We start from the raw sequence: 22,067 nt of genomic DNA, 5'->3' as shown, positions 1-22,067 counted from the left end.
CATTTTTCCCCGCAAAGCGGGGGTTGGCCTTTTTCGGGAACCGTGGTTGTTGTTGTTTTTTGGTCCCCTTTTTGAAGCAATGTTTTACGGCCGGATGCCCTTCCTGACGCCAACCCTTTTTGCCGCCTTTAACGACAAACAGGGAATTACCAGTGAACTGGTACTCAATTTGCCGACCTCGGAAGGATGACAGGCTGAGTCAACCCCCCTGGCGTTAATTCAGCGATCGACCGGGATTCGAACCCAGGATCCTTGGATCCTAAGCCGGCACCCTAGCCGCGAGCCCAACACCAGGGTTTGGGATTTAGAGAGGATATTAGAGGATTTGGGATATTAGAGAGGTGTGATCAGAGATTATCAGAGGTGTGATCAGAGAGACAGGAGAGGTGTTCAGAGGTGATTTCTGGAGGAGGTGATCTTGGTGTGTGACTTCCTGCTTGGGGGCGGTGTGCAAGGAGTGATAGAGCGGAGCTGGAGCGAGCAGAGCCAAGATGTAGGATGGAGTTGGCGGAGCAGATCGCTTGGTCAGCGATCGATCCTGGTACCGTGCATGGCACATCACAGAGACCAAGAGCCAGGCCGATTATCACCTCTGTACACACCTTTAAAAAAGTAATTTCTTCTGTCTATCCCTCACCTAATTGAATGGGGCTTGTCATTTCTCTTTCGGTGAGGCAAGAGGTCACAAAAAAATCTCGCACTTTTTCTTTCTTTCTTTTCTATCTACCCTTCCGCAGTTGTTTCTGATGGGCGCCCTAGTACTGTGTTTAGATATGTAGTTGTATAAGCTAGACAGGTCGGGACAACTCTGTTGTCTCCCTGTGCTTTATACATCTTGTATCTGTTGTGTGTCTTGGTCCCTCATATGTCATTGATTTCTCATTGATTGCTCATACATTAATTGCTTATTTATTGCTTATATGGTCCCTCTCTCTTTTGTATACTGAATCGAGGCTCGTGAAAGAGCTCTTCTCCCCCATCCTTGTAAATAAAACCCCTCTTTGTTGAATTGTTCTTCCGATCTGTCGTGATGTCTTTTCCATCATTGCTGCAGTATAGCCTGTACTAACATAGCCTACCCCAACTAATTGGCTCCAATCCATGTCCGGTGCATACTGCTAGTTTCGCTCGGCTGCTTCTGGCTAAGATAAGATCAACACGCACTGAGGGGGCAAAACTGGTAGGAAAGCCCATCACCCCAGGTAAACGGTAAATTAGACTGAGGACCCTGGGGGGATTTGGTTGACTAAATGGCATACGCGGTTGCCGAGCAACCCACCAGGTTCACAGAGTTATTCGTGCCTTGGTGGCTTCAGGTCCGGTAGTCCAGGAGGAACCGAGGCAACTGCCCCCCTCCCACTTCCACCCTCCTAGTAGATCTAGAAACCCGGGGCCATAACGATATCCAACCCGACATGCAATCCTCTGAGATGTCTGGCCTGACTTTGATTCTTGACCTGATTAAATTACAGGCGGTTTGGTTGTTTTCACACCTGGGATTTTAAGGTGTTGCATTGATGAGCACATTGTCCCTCGGATGGAAGTTAAGCTGGGCGTCCCATCTGCTAGCATTATTTGGTGGACGGTAAAGATCCCATGGTTTATTTTGATGAAGATTCGTCTCGTTATCGCCATTACCGTGATCAAATTACAAACTCCTGTCGTAACTGACTGCTGGGAAAGCAACGGCAAACCACCAAATGTACTTCTTGCCTTGAAACTCCTTCGGCATCACCAACACGGCCTCGGCTGAGTATGGTACATAGAGATGGAGATGGGGAGATAGATGGAGAACGAACCGAAGAAAACATTTTCCAATCAAGCCAGCCAGTGGTTTATTCCAAGGTTCATTCCAATCAAGCCAGCCACCTTAAATGAAAACATTTGGTTGTTGTAAGTCATGAAAATTCGGTGGAGTGCATACCTTCACCAGGCTGAATAGTTTACGGTTTGTATCTCACTGAAAGGCCTGATCTAAATCCTGATCTTCACCAAAATCTAATCAATTCTTCCTTGTCACACACCCAACCTGTCCACCAGGTTTTGTCCAAATCCTTCCATAACTTTTTGAAATATCGTGCTATATGTCATTTTTGGCCCATTTTTGGCCCTATTTGGCCCTATCATGGTGAGGAATCGCTTATAAAATTTCTCATATCCGGATCCTGATCTTCACCAAAATCTAATTGATTGATCCTTGTCACACACCCACCCTTTCCACCAAGTTTCGTCCAAATCCTTCCATAACTTTTTTGAGATATCCTGCTCCCAGACAGACAAATAGACAGATCTCCAAACCACATATGCCACATATGGATGGTGGCAGAGGTAATTCGATTTTAAATGTGGGTTATTTTAATGACAGCTTTGCAGATGATTTTAAAATAAGTCCTGCACCTGAGAACCCAATATATTGTGTGCGTAAATCGAGTTGTTGTTGACAATACGTGGTTGTAGAACTGTTTGACGATGTCAATCCCGTCCTGCCCTTTGTTTGGTTTCAACAAATCAGTAAATGCTCCAGAGTAAGGGTAATGAAGGAAAAGAAAGGGGCATGTGGTATGTGAGGGGGCAGGTTGAAGCTGCACCATTTGTGTATGTAATAAATCGATGCGCATTCTTCATCATCATACCAAAATGATTATCATTCCATTCTGAAGCACTATGCGTCCCGACCCTTCGCTTCGCTGACGGGTTTAATCAAAAGACAGCATGTTGTACTTCCAAACATGTTTCACGTCGATCTGTGAATCTCAATGAGGATGTAAAATAAAGTGAAACACATGATAAAGGATCTTTTATAACAACACATAGTTGCTGTTACCTCCGCCACCAAAGGTGGATGGAGGTTTTGTTTTCACCCCTGTCTGTCCGTTTGTCTGTCCGTTTGTTTGTTTGTGAACAAGATATCTCAAAAAGTTGTGGACGGATTCGGACGAAATTTGGCAGAGAGGTAGTGTATGTGACAAGGACGAAATTATTAGATTTTGGTGAAGATCTGAATATGGATTCGGATGAATGAATGAATATATGAATGATCGTTTTCAAGGCCATTTTCCCCGCTAGAGCGGGGGTTAGCCTTGCAGGCCCCATGACGATCATGGTTCCCTGTTTGAGGCAATGTTTTTATGGCCGGATGCCCTTCCTGACGCCAACCGTTGGTCACGCTCTTACGATGCGCAGGGATACGGTGTACCTATTCTAAACCGGGGTACACACCAGGATCATTCATCCCAGCAAGCTGGTACTCAATTTGCGGACCTCAGAAGGATGACAGGCTGAGTCAACCCCCCTGGTGTTAATTCAGCGATCGACCGGGATTCGAACCCAGGATTCTAGGATCCCAAGCCGGCACCCTAACCGCTAAGCCAACACCAGGCTAATAATTCGGATCTGAGAATTATTTCATTTTTAAAGTAAATCTTCACCATTGAGAGAAAGGGCCAAAAACGACACATAGTGGGATATCTCAAAAAGTTATGGATGGATTTGGACGGAACTTGGTGGACAGGTTGTGTGTGTGACAAGGAAGAATCAATTTAATTTTGGTGAAGATTCGGATTCGGATCCGGCTAGTGGAATTGTTTAAGTGATTCTTCACCATTGAGTGACGTGGCCAACCAGGCGGAGGTTTGCTCTCTACCGAGTGCCGTTATAGTTGTTGCTGTTCTTGTGGGAGCTGTGATTGTTGTTTGTGTGCTCCTTCCATGTACTTTGATATATTTTTCTATCGCTTCGAGAAGTATTACTGTATTTTATTTTGTGTGCTTCTTGTGTGTCCGTCTCGCTTTATTCTGAAGAGTTCCTACAGTCATACTGTTGGAACTGCTACATTAAAACTGCATGTCCCGCTTCTTCCTCTACCACCCTCTCCCCTCCCCACCACCACTCTGGCCTCCTGGAAAGTAGGGCTTTTAAAACCAGCATTTTTATGATTAAATGGACACAAATGTTTGTTCAAACTAAATCGATTATTAGCTTTCCAACTGTACTATTCTACGCCAGCAGGACCACTTCAGAATGAAGCGTGATGTACGCACGGACAGACGTCGTAGATTAGTTTTACTCTTTTAAGTGGATATGTTGTCTCTGTATCTCACTGCAGCAGCACAGACAAATTTGTGCATGGAATAAAAGTACCCAGAATTCCCAGCGCACATTGACGTACTTTTTTTGCAGGAACAAGAAGAAAAAGATCCCCTTGATGAACGGGGAAGAGGTTGACATGGACCTTTCTGCCATGGAGTGAGTTTTCCTTGAAGGAACTTTTGGAACTGTATGAACTATCACTTGACCAATTAATAAATGGGGGCAGGATTACTTGGGTTGTCGTTGCATTCTGAGCGTGTGTGAGTTTGTGTAAGTCTTGGGTGAAGCATAACGGTTTGAAGATGAAACATTTCCATTTCCATAATTCTCTTCACCCTAGCTCGGATTCTCCTCTCCTGTGGATCCGGGTTGACCCGGGCATGACCCTCTTGCGGCGAATCTCCTTCGAGCAACCGGATTTCATGTGGCAATACCAGCTCCGGTACGAGCGCAGCGTCGCCGCCCAGTTGGAGGCGATCCGGGCACTCGAGCGGTATCCGACTCCGGCATCCAGACTCGCCCTCACGGACATCCTCGAGCATGAGCAGTGCTTCTACCGTGTGCGTCTCGAGGCCACTCAATGCCTGGCCAAGGTGAACTCGCGACACTTTGTACCTGTCCTGCAGACATAGCCATCCATTTCTTGCACGTGCCTTCCTTGAAGGGTTGCTGCTTCTGTTTCTCCGCAGCCTTTTTTGGGGGCTCTTGCCTGCATTGCAATTTTCTTTTCGCCATCCACGTGCGTTTTTTTCCGTCACCATCACTGTTGTTGTTTGTTGGACTCTTTCATGGTTCTTTCTCCATCACAGGAATGCGATTTGAAGCTGAGGTTATTGCCCAGGAAGTGTTTATTGTCGTCATGAAGAAATTTTCGCTGTCGACAGCATTTGACAGTACGTCACTGCTGGTTGCTAATAGAAGCATGGAAGCGCTCTGGGAACAATGAGGCTGCGCACCCTAATAAATCTTTTATCCTCTGTTGGCGATAAACGTAGACTCGAGCTCTTGAATGTCTCCACAACTCCTAATATAATGGGCAGGAGATCTGATGCAGGGGGACAGGTGTTTATGGCTTGAGATGTTTTCTTCCAGGGCATTTTTTCAAGTCCGTCTTTTTTGATTCTCTTTTCGAATCACCCCAACATGGTTCCCAGAAATAACGTTCGTCTGCAATACCGATGGAACAAAAACGCCATCGACATAATGAACTCTTCGCAAAACTGCAGCGTTTCATGTTACCCATTTCTTACATTATCTGTAAAATAATGTAATATTTCCTACTTTGAGCTTACTGCGGTGCGGTGACTTTTTGTTCCGAATGTCATTACTATTTTTTGATCCTTTGCTCAGCACTTAATGTCATGGACGTCGGAGTTTGTTGTGCTTCTCCATGCTTGTAAACAACTGTTGCTCTTTCCTTCTCAAGGCTTCCACAAAGGATCTTGTGATCGGATTTTACAAACGTCAATGGTTTATCTTTCACAGACGTTTTTTTAAATGTTGAATGCATGGTGTAAGACTTGTAATGGACATAATTTCACAGACATTTGTAACGCGCACACACACACACACACGACAAACACTTAACACAGACACGACAAACACTTAACACAGACACGACAAACACTTAACACAGACACGACAAACACTTAACACAGACACGACAAACACTTAACACAGACACTGAACTTGGGGGAAGTGCCGTCACTACTGTCACTTCCCAGGATTCTCTGGGCACCATTGACGTCATAACAATGGCCCCGCTTTTCTCACTGCACTCAGCCGGGCATTTCCTCAAGACGAATTTCCTCCTTCCCATGGATGCCGACCAATGAGGATTTTCCCTGCTGTGTCCTCTTTAATGCTGAACGTCAAGCAAGGAAGCAGCATGCACCATTTTAAAAGTCTGTGTTATGACTCAAACCTGTCCAAACTGGATGGGTGTTTTTTTAGGAGACACCATCTCCTTACTGGATGGCCATTGGCTCCCGGCGGGAGCTCATTCGCCCTGTTAGGTGTTGCTTTTAGTCCTGGCAGGGTGTCACGGTCACCCTACCCGCTCGCATAGCTCGAGAGGGGTGTCGGTTTAGTCGCCCACAACCCGACCATGCGGCAGGCCTGGGTTGCATGTTACCAGTGGCAGTCCCAAAAGACTGACCTGACTCAAAAAATATTTGACTAATAAAATAAAATAATTCTTTTTCTTTAACTTCTTACTTGCTCTGTCTTGGTAGGTTTGCCTAGAAAATTGATCTCTGATTTCAGTCAGCGATCCTATCTTTTGCTCGGATGAAGGGTTAACGCCCAAAACGTGAGCTTGTCCTTGCTTCACATGGCAGTTAGCATACCTCAATAAACATACTGTTCATTTCATCTGTCGTTTTACCTGTCCACCGACACTGATCGACAACAACCCCTCATGAGCAAGACTCGTTGTATGTCAGTGACATTATGGTTGCAGCTTCCATTCTGAGTCTGCGAGGTCGGCTGTTAGATTCTCAACTTGGTAGAGTCAAACCAAAAACTTTAAAGAACTAGAAACAGCTGCTCCCTCCAGCCAACCTTGTGGTCTATCCGGGTGATCGGGGAGGTGGGGCAAATATATTTTGTGCCATGGCTAGTAAGCCCCCTGCCCCCTCTGTCTGCAGGTGTGGTCAGTGAACCACTTGCACTATGAAACATGTACAGGTGAAAATTGTAAATCGTCTCCGCCCTCTAGAGGGGTTGGGGAGAGGATGGGTTTGTGCCCATGACTTGGGTACCCCAGCAAATGTGCAAATTTTGGTGGAGATTGGTCCACAGGGACTTGCCTTATTTTGAATGGTAGGATGGATGGTACATGATGCTTCTTCCTGCGATGCTCAGCGTTTGAAAAGTATTGAGCATGCATTATCACTGTCGTTTTGGCATTATGGGGGAGGGGGGGGGGGGGTTGAGAGTGGGGGAAGGATGGAGATTTTTCATTAATTGGTCAGCTCGCTGTGGAGAGAAAATAACGTCATAAAATGGTGTCGCCAGTACGCATCGTTCCCAGCAGACTACATTTCTTCCTCCAAGGTCAGGGACTCTGTTTAACTGTTCAAAGTCAAGTTTTGTGTTGTGTTCTCTGGTGTCTTTGTCTGCATGTGTGCAGTGATATGTTTGATGGTTCTTCCATAAGCCATGGACCCTGTTAAAAAAACAAAACAAACCTAATTGCGTTGTTGTTTTGATGTGCTCCATGTGCTCTCTGATCTTCAGGTGGCTAATGCCATGGTGAACACTTGGAGTGGGCCCCCAGCCATGAAGTCTCTCTTCACACGCATGTTCTGCTGTAAGAGTTGCGCCAACATCATCAAAACCAACAACTTCTCAAACTTCCAGGGCTATTTCCTGCAAAAGGTGACGACCGCCTGTTTCAATAATTTTTTTTCAAGTATTACCTTTTTCTTTTTTTCAATAATACTTTCAATAATTATCGATTGAAAATTCAGATGTCCCTTTTCTGAAAAAATACAAACATTTATTTGTCAAATATTATTTTCTATTATTTGACTTTAAACTTCTTTGTAAAAAATTATTTTCAATGAAATTTGTAAATCGTGTTTTCACTTTGTCATTAATGGGGTATTTTGTGTGGATCGGTAAGACAAGTTTTTCAATTGAATCCATTTAAAATTCATGCTGTAGCAATGAAAAAGTCTGGGGGTGTGAATACTTTCTGAAGGCACTGCAATTGTGAGTTGAGACGACAAATATTGAGAGGTCGTATTGATAACGTGATGACATATTTGGGAAACGATTTAAAAAGGGGCGACATAAACCGTGGTATTTCTGCACACAAATCTATACTATAAGAGAGCCGTCTGTCTGTCTGTCTGTCTGTCTGTCTGTGTGTCACCATTTCTCTCAGAGATGGCTGAATGGAACTTTGTCGAACTTCCAATGGTTTATCAGTGAGTGCCAGGGAGTGTTTCAGACCAGAAAAATTGAAATATTTGAAAACAAGCAGACGGCATCAGCCCACGGGTCCTAAAATCCTGCTCTGCCACTCTATCTCACCCTCTCTCTTTTTTTTTCACCCTCTCTTTTGCTCAAGGTCATCTGCCAGCATCTTGGAAATCAGCAAACATCACCGCTTTACACAAAAAAGGTGCAAAAACAGATCCTTGCAACTACACACCAATCAGCCTGCTTCCAATTATCAGCAAAGTCATGGAATCCATCATTGCTTCAGATATCAAATCCTTCCTCTTCTCCAATGGCTTGATCTCTGATTATCAATTTGGATTCAGACCAGGTCATTCTACTCTGGACATGTTGCTTCTGCTGTCTCAACAATGGATGGAGGTCCTCAATGCCAAACAGGAAATCAGAGCTGTCTCACTTGACATATCACGTGCCTTCGATACGGTCTGGCACCCCGATCTGCTCACCAAACTCTCCTCCTATGGTATCCATGGAAATCTCCACTCATGGCTTGCGGACTTCCTCTCTGGTCGTAGGCAACGTGTGGCCCTGAATGGATTTCTCTCATCTCCCCTTCCTGTTCTGGCTGGAGTTCCCCAAGGTAGTGTTCTGGGCCCTGTGCTATTTCTGGTCTTCATCAATGATTTCTCCGACTCTCTGGAAAATCCTCTCCATCTCTTTGCTGATGACTCCACTATCTGCCGCTCCATTCCTCATCCCTCAGATCGGCAGTCTGCAGCCTCCTCACTCTCTGCAGACCTGGACAAAATCACAGACTGGTCAAACAAGTGGAACATATCTTTCAATCCTGACAAATCTCACACTCTCACAATGTCTCTCGGAAAGGACCGACTGGAAAACCCTCCCATCTACTTTCTCAACAATCCTCTCCAAGAAGTTCTGTCGCTCAAGCTTTTGGGTCTCACTATCTGCCATGATCTTTCTTGGGAAAACCACATTTCCAAGCTGGCCTCCAAAGCCAGTCGCCGACTGGGCATCCTCCGTCGTGCGAAGTCCTTCCTTGGCACACCTGAGCTCCTCACCACATACAAGGCTTTCATCCGCAGCTCATTGGAATACTGTTCCCCCCTCTGGGCTGGTGCTCCTGCCTCACACCTAGCTCGGCTTCACGCTGTTGAAACCAAAGCTTTCAGAATCATTGGAATCTCCTGCGATGAAGTTAACTCCGAGGGCCTTTCACTCACTTACCGCAGGCAGGTTGGTGGTCTTTCTGTCTTCTACCGACTCCTCTCCGGCCCTGCTCCCCCAGCTCTCTCTGTGCTCTGTCCCCCCAATATTCCTTCAGGTCCCACAAGATCTGCCTGCAACCCTCTTATGGTTAAACTGCCAAAATCTCGGCTCTCTGCTCACCTTCACTCTTTCATTCCCCTTTTCTCCTGCCTCTGGAACAAACTCCCCCACTCCCTTCAATCCCACTGCTCCCTCCAGGTCTTTAAAACAGCTGTTCACCACCATCTCTTATCTTCCCCCATCCAAAACCTTGATCTTTTCTACCCCCACTAATTCACACCAGATACACTTTTTTTTTTCTTTTTTTTTTGAAATTCCAACTTCTTTCCTGGAAGTCCTTGCAGTGTTCATATGTTTTATACCTCTCCCACCTCCCACCTCCCCCCAAGCCCTCCCCCTCCCACAGATCTCCCGATGTCCCTGCTCTCAAATGTTGTGTTTGTGTCCTTCCCCCTCTCTCCCCATCTTGTCTACCGCTCCACTTATTTTTTGTGTTTTATGTGTCGGTTTGACTTTTTGTGTGATTAATGTTAGCTCTTTCACGAGCCTCGATCTTGTATACAACCCCCCCCCCCCCCCCCAAAAAGGTCGATTTTTGGGGGGAATAAAAACAAATAGCTCTTTCGTGCCTAAGCCTTTTTGATTAATGACAGTTATATACAAGTACACATACACATTAAAAAAAACCAAAAAAAAAAACCACCTTTAGAGGCCATTTTTCCCCGCAAGCGGGGGTTGGCCTTTTTCGGGAACTGTGGTTGTTGTTGTTTTTCGGTCCCCTTTTTGAAGCAATGTTTTACGGCCGGATGCCCTTCCTGACGCCAACCCTTTTTGCCGCCTTTTTAACGACAAGCAGGGAATTACCAGTGAACTGGTACTCAATTTGCCGACCTCGGAAGGATGACAGGCTGAGTCAACCCCCCTGGCGTTAATTCAGCGATTGACCGGGATTCGAACCCAGGATCCTAGGATCCTAAGCTGGCACCCTAGCCGCTAGCCCAACACCAGGCTCACATACACATAAACATAAATAAACACAAAACAATTACCAGACATTTAAACATAATCAAACAAATAAGATTCGATCAAACAATTCCGGAAGTGGTCGAAGTTGGTGATAAGTCTTCTTTTTCTTCCTGAACGTCATCAAACTCAACTCAGAAACGTGATCAACAGCACATTCACCAGCGTATATTTAACGAAAAACATTTAATTCCTCTTCTAAGGTGACACCAGTACAGTATTTATAACACGGAGAATGTAAAAATACCAGTACAGTATTTACCGTATTTATTATTATTATTTACAGCGTTATTATTTATTTATTATTATTTACAGTATTTATTATTACAGTACAGTTTTTACCACATGGCAAAAGGTCATTTTTTTGGGGGAGATTTAAAAAAATCACTCTATAGTGCCTAAGCTTTTCACCCCTCAGCCCAAATTGGGCTAAGGGGTATTGTCGTCACGGGCGGCGTCCGGGCGTCCATCAACTTTTGGTTTCCGTCAATTTCAAAAACGGCTTTTCCGATTAAATCCATTTTTGCAGTGTGTGTTGCGGTTGAGTAGAGGAAGGTTCCTTTCGAAAATGGGCGCGCTGCGATTTTCAATATGGCCGCCACGGCAGCCATCTTGAAATTGGTTTCCGTCAATTTCAAGCAGAACGGCTTGTCCGATTGAATCCATTTTTGCAGTGTGTGTTGGGGTTGAGTAGAGGAAGGTTCCTTTCGAAAATGGGTGCGCTGCGATTTTCAATATGGCCGCCACGGCAGCCATCTTGAAATTGGTTTCCACTATGCATGGGCTGAGGGGTTACGCCCGCTTTGCGGTGCTATTTTTTTGACTAATGACATTAAACAAATCAGATTCAATCAAACAACTCCGGAAGCAGTCAAAGTTGGTGGTAACTCTTCTTCTTCTTTTCCTGTATGTCATCAAATATGTTAATGCTTCTTTTTCGCCTGAGCAACGCCAGGTACTCCAGCTATAAACGCTTATATGCGTTACTCGGGGTACAAATACAACTTTGTGTGGGTGGTATAATGGGCTATGTGGCCGCGGCCTTGTGCGGGGGTGTGGGGAGGCCGTGGGAGGGGCGTAAATTCTCTATGTAAATGTGTACCGTGTAGCGCCACCTGGTGTTGGTGGCAGAGGGTATTACAACTTCCTTTTTTACCTGGGCAACACTGAGGTTAAAGCACTCTTCGTACGGGCACATTTTTGCTCCTTCCCTTCCCCCAAAATGGAGGGTCCTGTCAAAGCCAACACCCTAAAGGATATATATGTCGTACATCTTTCCCCTCCCCCTCTCCTCACCTCCCCCCTCCCCCTTACACTCCCCCCACTGCGTTCCTCTCCTCTCCTTCTCCTGCTTCCCCCAAACCCCCCTCCCCCAACCCCTGGCAATGCCAGGTACTTCAGCTAGTTGCATATAATACTCATCTTCAGTTCTCTGTCTCTTGCTTTGAAGAAGTGCTCACGCATGAAAAGTCGCTTCACTTCTCCCACAACCATTAGCATTTGTTTGAGAATTTTTTTGGAGAAAATGAATTGTCCTATTTTTCTATTGGCGCATGCAACCTGTAGTCCTTATGAAGACTTGTTAGCCAGCCATAGCGGGAGACCGGGTTTTACAATAATGTGTGTGTGCGTGCGTTTGTGTGCGTTGAGGTCATAACATTTTTACCATTTGAGTTTTTGTCATCAAATATTCAACAAAACCTTTTTATGAGAATATGGAGAAGACTAATGGATAAATTTTACACATTTTGGTTTAGCTCTTGCTTTGGTGAAGTTTATTTCGAATACAAAACAGCGGCGGATGGGCTTTGTATTTTCTGATGCTTTCGAGTTTTCCATTTTCCATCGTGTTTATGCTGCCCCCCTTTCCCCTCCTTCCCCCCAGTTGCTTTGCATTGCCATAACAAGGATCAAAACCTTTCAGGGCCATGCTTTCTCAAAAATACTCCCTGAGTTGTGGAATTATCTTCTGCTTTGAATTTGCAATGTTGCATTTCTTTCTTGAAGTGGCTCTTAAAACCTTTTGGGTAAAACCTTTTAGATTGATTACCACTGCTCACCTCCACTCATTTCTTCCTCTTTTCCCTCTGCTGTGGACCCGACCTCCCCATTCTGTTCAGTACCATTCTTTCCTCCAGGCCGTTAAGACAGATCATCGCCCATCCATGCACATTATCCCCTCTGCCCCAAATTACCCCATTCCCAAGCACTCCTTTTTCAGGGTTGCTGTGATTTTACCCTCTCCTTAACCCCTTTTTGTTTGTTAGTTGTCGGTCGGTTTGTTCCTTTTCTGTTTCATCCACACTTCTCCCTACCTCTTCTTGTTGTGTTTCATTCAGCTTATGTGCAGCTTGTTCACCCCCATGTGTCATTCTCCCCCTCCCTTTGATCCCACTCTGACTTCTACTCTGCTGTTGGTGTTTCCTCCTTTCCATCTTGTTCCATTCCATTCTGGTCTAACTCTTCCATGAGCCTCGATCACGTTTTTTCAAATAAAAGCGTTTGATTAACTCCATTGATATCTTTTCGTTGTTTACCTGTACGTACGTGCTGATCTGCAGTACAGCACTCTGGGTCGATTTCCTGAAAGGTGCTTTATAAGCGACATGCGGCTTGTTTTGCATGCGTTATGTCTCTTTCCCTTAACAGAATGTACCTATTGCAATGGCCAAGCAGCGAGATGCACATGGCCTATGCCCTAAGGAAGTTCTCACTTTCATCCTCGACCTCATCAAGTACAATGACAACCGCAAAAACAAGGTTTGTTTAGTGTCAGTACACTCTCATGCATTATTTAGTGGTTTGTTATAAATGGGCTCCTTTCACTAATATGATCATACTTCCTGTTTACATTTTTCTTTCTCTCAAAGTGTTAACAAGTATCTGCTCTGATTTGGTGAGATGAATATTTTGTGGCAGAGAAGAAGGTTTTTGGGGGAGGAGGAGGTGGGGATGGGGGGAACAACACAAAGTGGAAACACTTTTTAAACCTTCATCTCTTGGCTACTTGACCCTTAACCCTCTCTGTCCACAAAACGCAATACAGCAGTGAACATGGAATTTTGGGGACATCAATCAATTACCACATCACGTTTTCTCTCATTTGATAACTGAGTTCATCACTCCCTCTAAGCTCTCGAGCCTGAGTTTGAATCTCTGCGAGAGCTGTAAGCTGTCATCCTGGTGTTTCTCGGGCAGGGTGATGTATCGTGTGTGTGTCGTCCATTGGAGGAAACGCTAAGCTGGATGACCTTGTTTCCAACACTGGTAGTTGATGGACATTAAATATCTCACGGTGTCCTTCGCGAAGAGGAGTCGAGTTATCGCCAGCAACCTGAACAAATTAAAAACAAGAAAGAGCAATCAGAGATTGCAGATCCTCGCCAGGACGTATTTGTGAGGTGTATTTTGCGGGGTGTTTTTGTACATTCTTTCATTATTTTGTACAATGGTGTTGTTGGCTTAGCGGTTAGGGTGCTGGCTTGGGATCCTAGGATCCTGGGTTCGAATCCCGGTCGATCGCTGAATTAACGTCAGGGGGGTTGACTCAGCCTGTCATCCTTCCGAGGTCGGCAAATTGAGTACCAGCTTGCTGGGATGAATGAGGCAAATTGAGTACCAGCTTGCTGGGATGAATGACTATGGTGTGTATCCCGATTTAGAATAGGTACACCGTATCCCTGCGCATCGTAAGAGGCGACCAAGGGTTGGTGTCAGGAAGGGCATCCGGCCATAAAAACATTGCCTCAAACAGGGAACCATGATTGTCATGGGACCCGCAAGGCTAACCCCTGCTCTAGCGGGGAAAATGGCCTCAAAACGATCATTCATTTCATTATTTTGTACAACCCCACTTTCCTCAGACATGCGTTACACATGACATCCTATTTGTAAAACTGAATTCAGTATTGTATTTTAAATATATATATTTTAATGAGGCTGTCCTCGGAGTCTTTTGAGTACCCAGGGTCTTTTGCATCCTCGGAGTCTTTTGGGTCCTCAAAGTCCTATGGCTCTTTTGGATACTTTGCGTCATTGGGGTGTTTTGAGTCATCCGGGTCGTTTGGGTCTTCGGAGTCTTCAGGGTCTTTTGGGTCTTTTTGGGTCCTCAGGGTCTTTTGGGTCCTTGTGGTCCTCTGGTTCATGGTATTTAAGGATCTTCATAGTATGTTGGGGTCTTTGTAGTCTTAAGGGGACCTGGAAGTTCTTCAAAGGTCCAATGGGTCTCAGCAGTCTCAAGTGTCGAAAGGTACATCCCGATATTACATAAGTAATAGGTGTACGGAATTAATAGACAGAATGCCACTGACCTCAAACAGTACATAATCCATAGACATTGAAAACTCACATGGCTGGAGAAGATAATATAGTCGAGTTTCTTCTTCTTCAAACAATAACAACTTCTGGCTGCCAGACCGTAAGACCAATCATGTTGAAATTTTAAACACGTGTTCCACTTTACGACTACTACATTACTTTGAAGTTTCACATCAATCAATGAAGTGGTTCAAGAGATATAATTTTAAAAAGATTTTCGTTCAATCCCATACGGCAGCCAAACCATGTGATGTTTTAATTATTCAAGGACACCATAATATACGCAAGGCATGGGGAACGTGTGTGAAGTTTCCGTTCGATCTGTTCAGCTGTTCTGGAGTAGAGGCTTTTTAAAGTTTTATTCTTCAAAAAAATCATAGCTGCCAAACCATGTGACCTATGACGTCATAGTCAAGGAACTTTTTGTTTGTCATGGTTATGTGATCATGCATTTAACGTTTTGCCTCGATCTGTTGAGCCGTTTTGGAGAAAAAGGGTTTTTGTGATTTTTAAGGTTAAAACAAATATGGCGGCCGAACCATGTGACCGATGACGTCTTTATTATTTTTCTAATCTGCAATTTATCCCCTGGATGCTCAAAAAATTTCATCTTGATTGGACAAATGGTTGCATAGAAAAGCGTACTTATTGTGTGCGGACAAACGACAGACAAACGGACTCAAATGCAATACCCTCTCCTCTAGCAAGGGTAACAAGAAAGAGCAATCAGAGATTGCAAACACTTGCCAGGATGTATTTTCAGTGGTTTTTAAAGCTTTTGTGTTAAAACAAATATGGCGGCCGAACCACGTGACCGATGACATCATCATTTTTTTTTTCTCCACTAATTTATTCCTAGATTATGCTCAATAAATTTCATCTTAATCAGATGAAGTTTTGTACTTGTCAAATTATGACGTCATAATAAAGGCACCTATGACATCATCATTAACAGATGTTATTCCACATGGAGAGTTCTTTACAATGAGCCATGTCTCAATTTTTTCTATGCAGCGCTTTCAGAGATATAATGGTGAAAATGTTTTCGGTTTTTCCAGGATGGCGGCCGAACCACGTTACCGATGACGTAATAATTATTTTTTTTCCTCCACCAATTTATGCCGACATGACGCTCAAGAAATTTCATTTTGATAGGATGAAGTTTTGTACTTGTCGAATTATGACGTCATAACGGAGCTCCTATGACATCAGCATTGACATTTTATTCCGCATGGAGAATTCTTTACAATGAGCCATGTCTCGATTTATTTCTATTCAGCGCTTCCAGAGATATAGAGGTGCAAAGTTTTTCGGTTTTTCCAAGATTGGGGCTGAACCACGTGACCGATGACGTCATCATTATCATTAAAAAAAAATTTCAGGTGGAGTTGCACCTATGGTGGAAATTTCCTGTCAATCAGACCAACGGTTGCAGAGAAAATCATATTTATTCTGTGCGGACAAACAGACAGACAAACAGACAGACAAACATACAGACCCAAACAAACGGACTCAAATGCAATGCTCCTCAGGCGAGGGTAACAAGAAGGGCTACGGTTAAAGTACACAGCCACCATGCCCAATTAATAAGCGACATTGCCGGGGCGCCTGGAGATGCCGTCTTGCAGCACATGGAGATGGAGATGGAGTTGGGAGGGAGCGGTGTACAATAATTGATTTATTAATTGATTAATTGCGTAATTACAACAAATAGATAATCGCAAAATAATAAAATTCTTAATCAGGACACTAATGGCATACCTAAACCCCCACCGTTTCGTCCAAATTTGTAACTTTTTGAAAAGTAATTAATTAAGTAATTCATCGAAACATTAAATAATTAATCGATGAATTGATTATTAAATAAATCAAAAATGCACTTTACAGCCAAATCACTTGATCACTGTCGTGTCCAAATATCAGCTTTCTAGCTCAAAAGGTGCCTGAGATTTTGCCCCCTTTGGCGCCCGGCGATGACGTCATGCAGCGCCTGGTGATGGCATAGTAAAGATGCAGTGCACTAAAATCCTGCCCTTATGTGCACGGACACTGCATCAGCGGCACACTGGCACCTCAGTAATGATGCAACCAGCAGGCTAAAATCGGAATGGAATCCTCGTCCAATATGCATTCACTCACGCCATCCGAGTTAAGACCAATTCTTCAAAAACACCTTGTTGGTTTACAAGCGTGTGATAGTCACATCACTGAATTATTGACTTGTCTGTGCCAGGCATGATGTTTCAAGACATCTTAAGATCTTTTGCAGACAAATGTTATCTTCGTTTTCAATGATTTGTTCTCGACGGATCATTACTTTGGCCTGTCTGTACCCACCTTTTTTTTTTCTTTTTTTTGTATACTGAATCGAGGCTCGTGAAAGAGCTAACATTTACTTCACAAACAAATCAACCAGACAAACAAAATATATAAAAAGAGGGAGCAGAAGACAAGATGGGGAGAGAAGGGGAAGCACACAAACACAACATTTGAGAGCAGGGAGATGTGTGGAAGGGAGAGGGCTTGGGGGGAGGAGGCGTGGGAAGAGGGGGTGCGGGGGGGGGGGGGGGGAGGGAGAAGTATAAAACACAAGGCCACCAAGGACTTCCAGGACAGAAGTTGGTATTTCAAAAAAGTGGAATTGGGGTGAAATTAGTGGGGGTAGAAAAGATCAAGGTTTTGGATGGGGGAAGATAAGAGATGGTGGTGAACAGCTGTTTTGAAGACCTGGAGGGAGGAGTGGGATTGAAGAGAATGAGGAGGTTGTTCCAGAGGCGGGAGAAAAGAGGAATGAAGGAGTGAAGGTGAGCAGAGAATCTTGATTTTGGCAGTTTAACCATAAGAGGGTTGCAGGCAGATCTTGTGCGACCTGTAGGAATATTTGCGGGACAGAGCCCAGAGAGAGCTGGGGGGGCAAGGCCAGAGAGGAGTTGGTAGAAGACGGAAAGACCACCAACCTGCCTGCGGTGAGTGAGTGAAAGGCCCTCGGAGTTAGCTTCATCGCGGGAGATTCCAATGATTCTGAATGCTTTGGTTTCAACAGCGTGAAGACGAGCTAGGTGTGAGGCAGGAGCACCAGCCCAGAGGGGAGAGCAGTATTCCATTTTTTATTTTTTATTTTTTTTATATACAAGATCGAGGCTCGTGAAAGAGCTAACATTAATCACACAAAAAGACAAACCGACACACAAAACACAAAAAACAAGGGGAGCGGCACACAAGATGGGGAGAGAGGGGGAAGGACACAAACACAACATTTGAGAGCAGGGACACCGGGAGGACTTGGGGGGAGGTGGGAGAGGAATAAAACATATGAACACTGCAAGGACTCTGGGGTGAATTACCGGGGGTAGAAAAGATCAAGGTTTTCGATGGGGGAAGATAAGAGATGGTGGTGAACAGCTGTTTTAAAGACCTGGAGGGAGGAGTGGGATTGAAGGGAGTGGGGGAGTTTGTTCCAGAGGCGGGAGAAAAGGGGAATGAAAGAGTGAAGGTGAGCAGAGAGCCTAGACTTTGGCAGTTTAACCATAAGAGGGTTGCAGGCAGATCTTGTGCGACCTGAAGGAATATTGGGGGGACAGAGCACAGAGAGAGCTGGGGGAGCAAGGCCGGAGAGGAGTCGGTAGAAGACGGAAAGACCACCAACCTGCCTGCGGTGAGTGAGTGAAAGGCCCTCGGAGTTGACTACATCGCAGGAGATTCCAATGATTCTGAAAGCTTTGGCTTCAACAGCGTGAAGCCGAGCAAGGTGTGAGGCAGGAGCACCAGCCCAGAGGGGGGAACAGTATTCCATTGAGCTGCGGATGAAAGTCTTGTATGTGGTGAGGAGCTCAGGTGTGCCAAGGAAGGACTTCGCACGACGGAGGATGCCCAGTCAGCGACTGGCTTTGGAGGCCAGCTTGGAAATGTGGTTTTCCCAAGAAAGATCATGGCAGATCGTGAGACCCAAAAGCTTGAGCGACAGAACTTCTTGGAGAGGATTGTTGAGAAAGTAGATGGGAGGGTTGTCCAGTCGGTCCTTTCGGAGAGACATTGTAAGAGTGTGAGATTTGTCAGGATTGAAAGACATGTTCCACTTGTTTGACCAGTCTGTGATTTTGTCCAGGTCTGCAGAGAGTGAGGAGGCTGCAGACTGCCGATCTGAGGGATGAGGAATGGAGCGGCAGATAGTGGAGTCATCAGCAAAGAGATAGAGAGGATTTTCCAGAGAGTCGGAGAGGTCATTGATGAATGACCTATGTATTGAGATTGTATTCTTGAGAATATGACATTCAATATCAATACATTGATACATTCAAATATCAATACATTCAAATACAGAATATCAATACATTGAGATTGTATTGCAGTATTCCCTCAGGGTGCAGTATTCCATTCCACTTGTAATTTAATTATCTGGTCGACGGTTATGTGACAGAACAAGAAAGATTAAGAAGTGGCTCGTTGGCACGCATGTTGTCAGCGGTGCCACCAACGTTAACAGAGAGTAACAGAGGTATATAAACAGCCTGAAAACGATACAGATTCTCAGACATTGGTTTCACAAGTCTATTTGAAGCACGCGAAGCACCAATGATGCTTCTAACCTCCTGTTTCACTTCCATTTTCAGTTTTTCCCACTGGTGACATCACCCTGCACATGCAATATTTTTCCAGGGATGTTTCGCTTTAAAGTGGAAAACATCTTTTGTGATTGTGTTCCTTAAAGATTAAATTTTTTTAAAATCTCAATTGCCGCACAGTTTTACCATGCTGTGATGTCACAATGTCTCTCAATTGCCGCACAGTTTTACCATGCTGTGATGTCACAATGTCTCTCAATTGCCGCACAGTTTTACCATGCTGTGATGTCACAATGTCTCTCAGTTGCCGCACAGTTTTACCATGCTGTGATGTCACAATGTGTCTCAATTTCCATGCAGTTTTACCATGCTGTGATGTCACAATGTCTCTCAATTGCCGCACAGTTTTACCATGCTGTGATGTCACAATGTCTCTCAATTGCCGCACAGTTTTACCATGCTGTGATGTCACAATGTCTCTCAATTGCCACACAGTTTTACCATGCTGTGATGTCACAATGTCTCTCAATTGCCGCACAGTTTTACCATGCTGTGATGTCACAATGTCTCTCAATTGCCGCACAGTTTTACCATGCTGTGATGTCACAATGTCTCTCAATTGCCGCACAGTTTTACCATGCTGTGATGTCACAATGTCTCTCAATTGCCGCACAGTTTTACCATGCTCTGATGTCACTGTCTCTCAATTGCCGCACAGTTTTACCATGCTGTGATGTCACAATATCTCTCAATTGCTGCACAGTTTTACCATGCTGTGATGTCACAATGTCTCTCAATTGCCACACAGTTTTACCATGCTGTGATGTCACAATGTCTCTCAATTGCCGCACAGTTTAACCATGCTGTGATGTCACAATGTCTCTCAATTGCCGCACAGTTTTACCATGCTGTGATGTCACAATGTCTCAATTGCCGCACAGTTTACCATGCTGTGATGTCACAATGTCTCTCAATTGCCGCACAGTTTTACCATGCTGTGATGTCACAATGTCTCTCAATTGCCACACAGTTTTACCATGCGGTGATGTCACAATGTCTCTCAATTGCCGCACAGTTTTACCATGCTGTGATGTCACAATGTCTCTCAATTGCCGCACAGTTTTGCCATGCTGTGATGTCACAATGTCTCAATTGCCGCACAGTTTTACCATGGTGTGATGTCACGATGTCTCTCAATTGCCGCACAATTTTACCATGCTGTGATGCAACAATGTCTCTCAATTGCCGCACAGTTTTACCATGCTGTGATGTCACAATGTCTCAATTGCCGCACAGTTTTACCATGCTGTGATGTCACAATGTCTCTCAATTGCCGAACAGTTTTACCATGCTGTGATGTCACAATGTCTCTCAATTGCCGCACAGTTTTACCCTGCTGTGATGTCACAATGTCTCTCAATTGCCACACAGTTTTACCATGCTGTGATGTCACAATGTCTCTCAATTGCCACACAGTTTCACCATGCTGTGATGTCACAATGTCTCTCAATTGCTGCACAGTTTTACCATGCTCTGATGTCACAATGTCTCTCAATTGCCGCACAGTTTTACCATGCTGTGATGTCACAATGTCTCTCAATTGCCGCACAGTTTTACCATGTTGTGATGTCACAATGTCTCTCAATTGCCGCACAGTTTTACCATGCTGTGATGTCACAATGTCTCTCAATTGCCGCACAGTTTTACCATGCTGTGATGTCACAATGTCTCTCAATTGCCGCACAGTTTTACCATGCTGTGATGTCACAATGTCTCTCAATTGCCGCACAGTTTTACCATGCTGTGCTGTCACAATATCTCTCAATTGCCGCACAGTTTTACCATGCTGTGATGTCACAATATCTCTCAATTGGCGCACAGTTTTACCATGCTGTGATGTCACAATGTGAACCCCTTGGTCTCAGAATGACCCTGCTTGTGGCTCCAACCTTTTACAGGAGTGAGTGATGAGCTGCACTTTTTCTTCATTGACCTCCATTATATCCTGTCACGTCGGCATACTTGGCGACGTCTGTGCTTGTTATTCTATTTGCCAAAGTTGCTTATTTGCCGAGAACAACAAAACGTCACAACCTTGTCCTGGAAACGTGATCCTTTACTGAAAAGGAGGTGGTTACTTTGAATCCTGGGAGGATTCCATTCCACCTTCTGAAAAGTGCAAATATAGGTTCGAACCAATGGGTAGGTTGTTTGTTGAAAAACAAAAACTTTGAGTCATGGTTCTTTCTGAAGCTTCACAGCATGCACACCTGTGTGAATTTGACAAATGTTGCCAGCGGAAAGGTGTGAAATGTTTCCGGTTCTTTCCATCCAGCTAAGCTGTGCCTCCATCAGGGTGCTAAGATCCCGCGACAGCTTCCCAGAATGCATGACTGCCAAAGAGCGCAGGGAAAAATCCAATTTTTCTCTTCCACAGTGGTTTATCCTCCTGGCTTTCACCGCCTGACTGTGGACTCGAGCAAGTAATCCTCGACATTCTGCTACTCATGATGCTTTGATTCGCTGGCTTTGCTCAGTGTGCTGTCATTTTACTTCAGCTCCGCAACAGAAGTACGGAAGAGACGCGGTGTTGCTTTTCTTGATTCTCTTTGAATCATTGTTGTCATCGCTACCCATGTTTTGCAGGACGTACACCTTGTTGCTTTGTCGGGTGATTATATCACATGTCTGACTTGATAACTTAACTCGGTACAGCACTTGGGTGACCAGGAAGAGTTCATGTTTTAACCTATTGTGGTTGCATTATGGATTCATGCTCGCCACTCGTGGTTGTGTTTTGTTTTACTCTGTTTGTGATTGGCAGTTGGCAGTTGTTTGGAATCTTCTCCACTTGTCGATGATCTTCCGGACAGTCGA

The 22,067-nt window shown here is 44.6% G+C and overlaps 1 protein-coding gene across 5 annotated transcripts in view; it reads left to right on the top strand.

Annotated features, from left to right (window-relative positions):
- TAF2 (TATA-box binding protein associated factor 2) overlaps positions 1-22,067 on the top strand; it is a 162,170-nt gene that overhangs the window by 91,356 nt on the left and 48,747 nt on the right. For all 5 annotated transcript variants that reach the window (XM_068134798.2, XM_078767761.1, XM_078767762.1 and 2 more), the window contains exons 15-18: positions 4,180-4,245; positions 4,430-4,682; positions 7,330-7,470; positions 12,961-13,071. In XM_068134798.2, the coding sequence (XP_067990899.2) occupies positions 4,180-4,245; positions 4,430-4,682; positions 7,330-7,470; positions 12,961-13,071 (571 nt within the window). The remainder of the gene's footprint in view (positions 1-4,179; positions 4,246-4,429; positions 4,683-7,329; positions 7,471-12,960; positions 13,072-22,067) is intronic.

This window comes from Myxine glutinosa, chromosome 13 (assembly GCF_964187855.1).
Source record: "Myxine glutinosa chromosome 13, kmMyxGlut1.1, whole genome shotgun sequence".
In the NCBI taxonomy this organism is placed as follows: domain Eukaryota; kingdom Metazoa; phylum Chordata; class Myxini; order Myxiniformes; family Myxinidae; genus Myxine; species Myxine glutinosa.
Note: the sequence above shows the minus strand (reverse complement) of the source record. Positions and strands in the feature narration are given on the sequence as shown.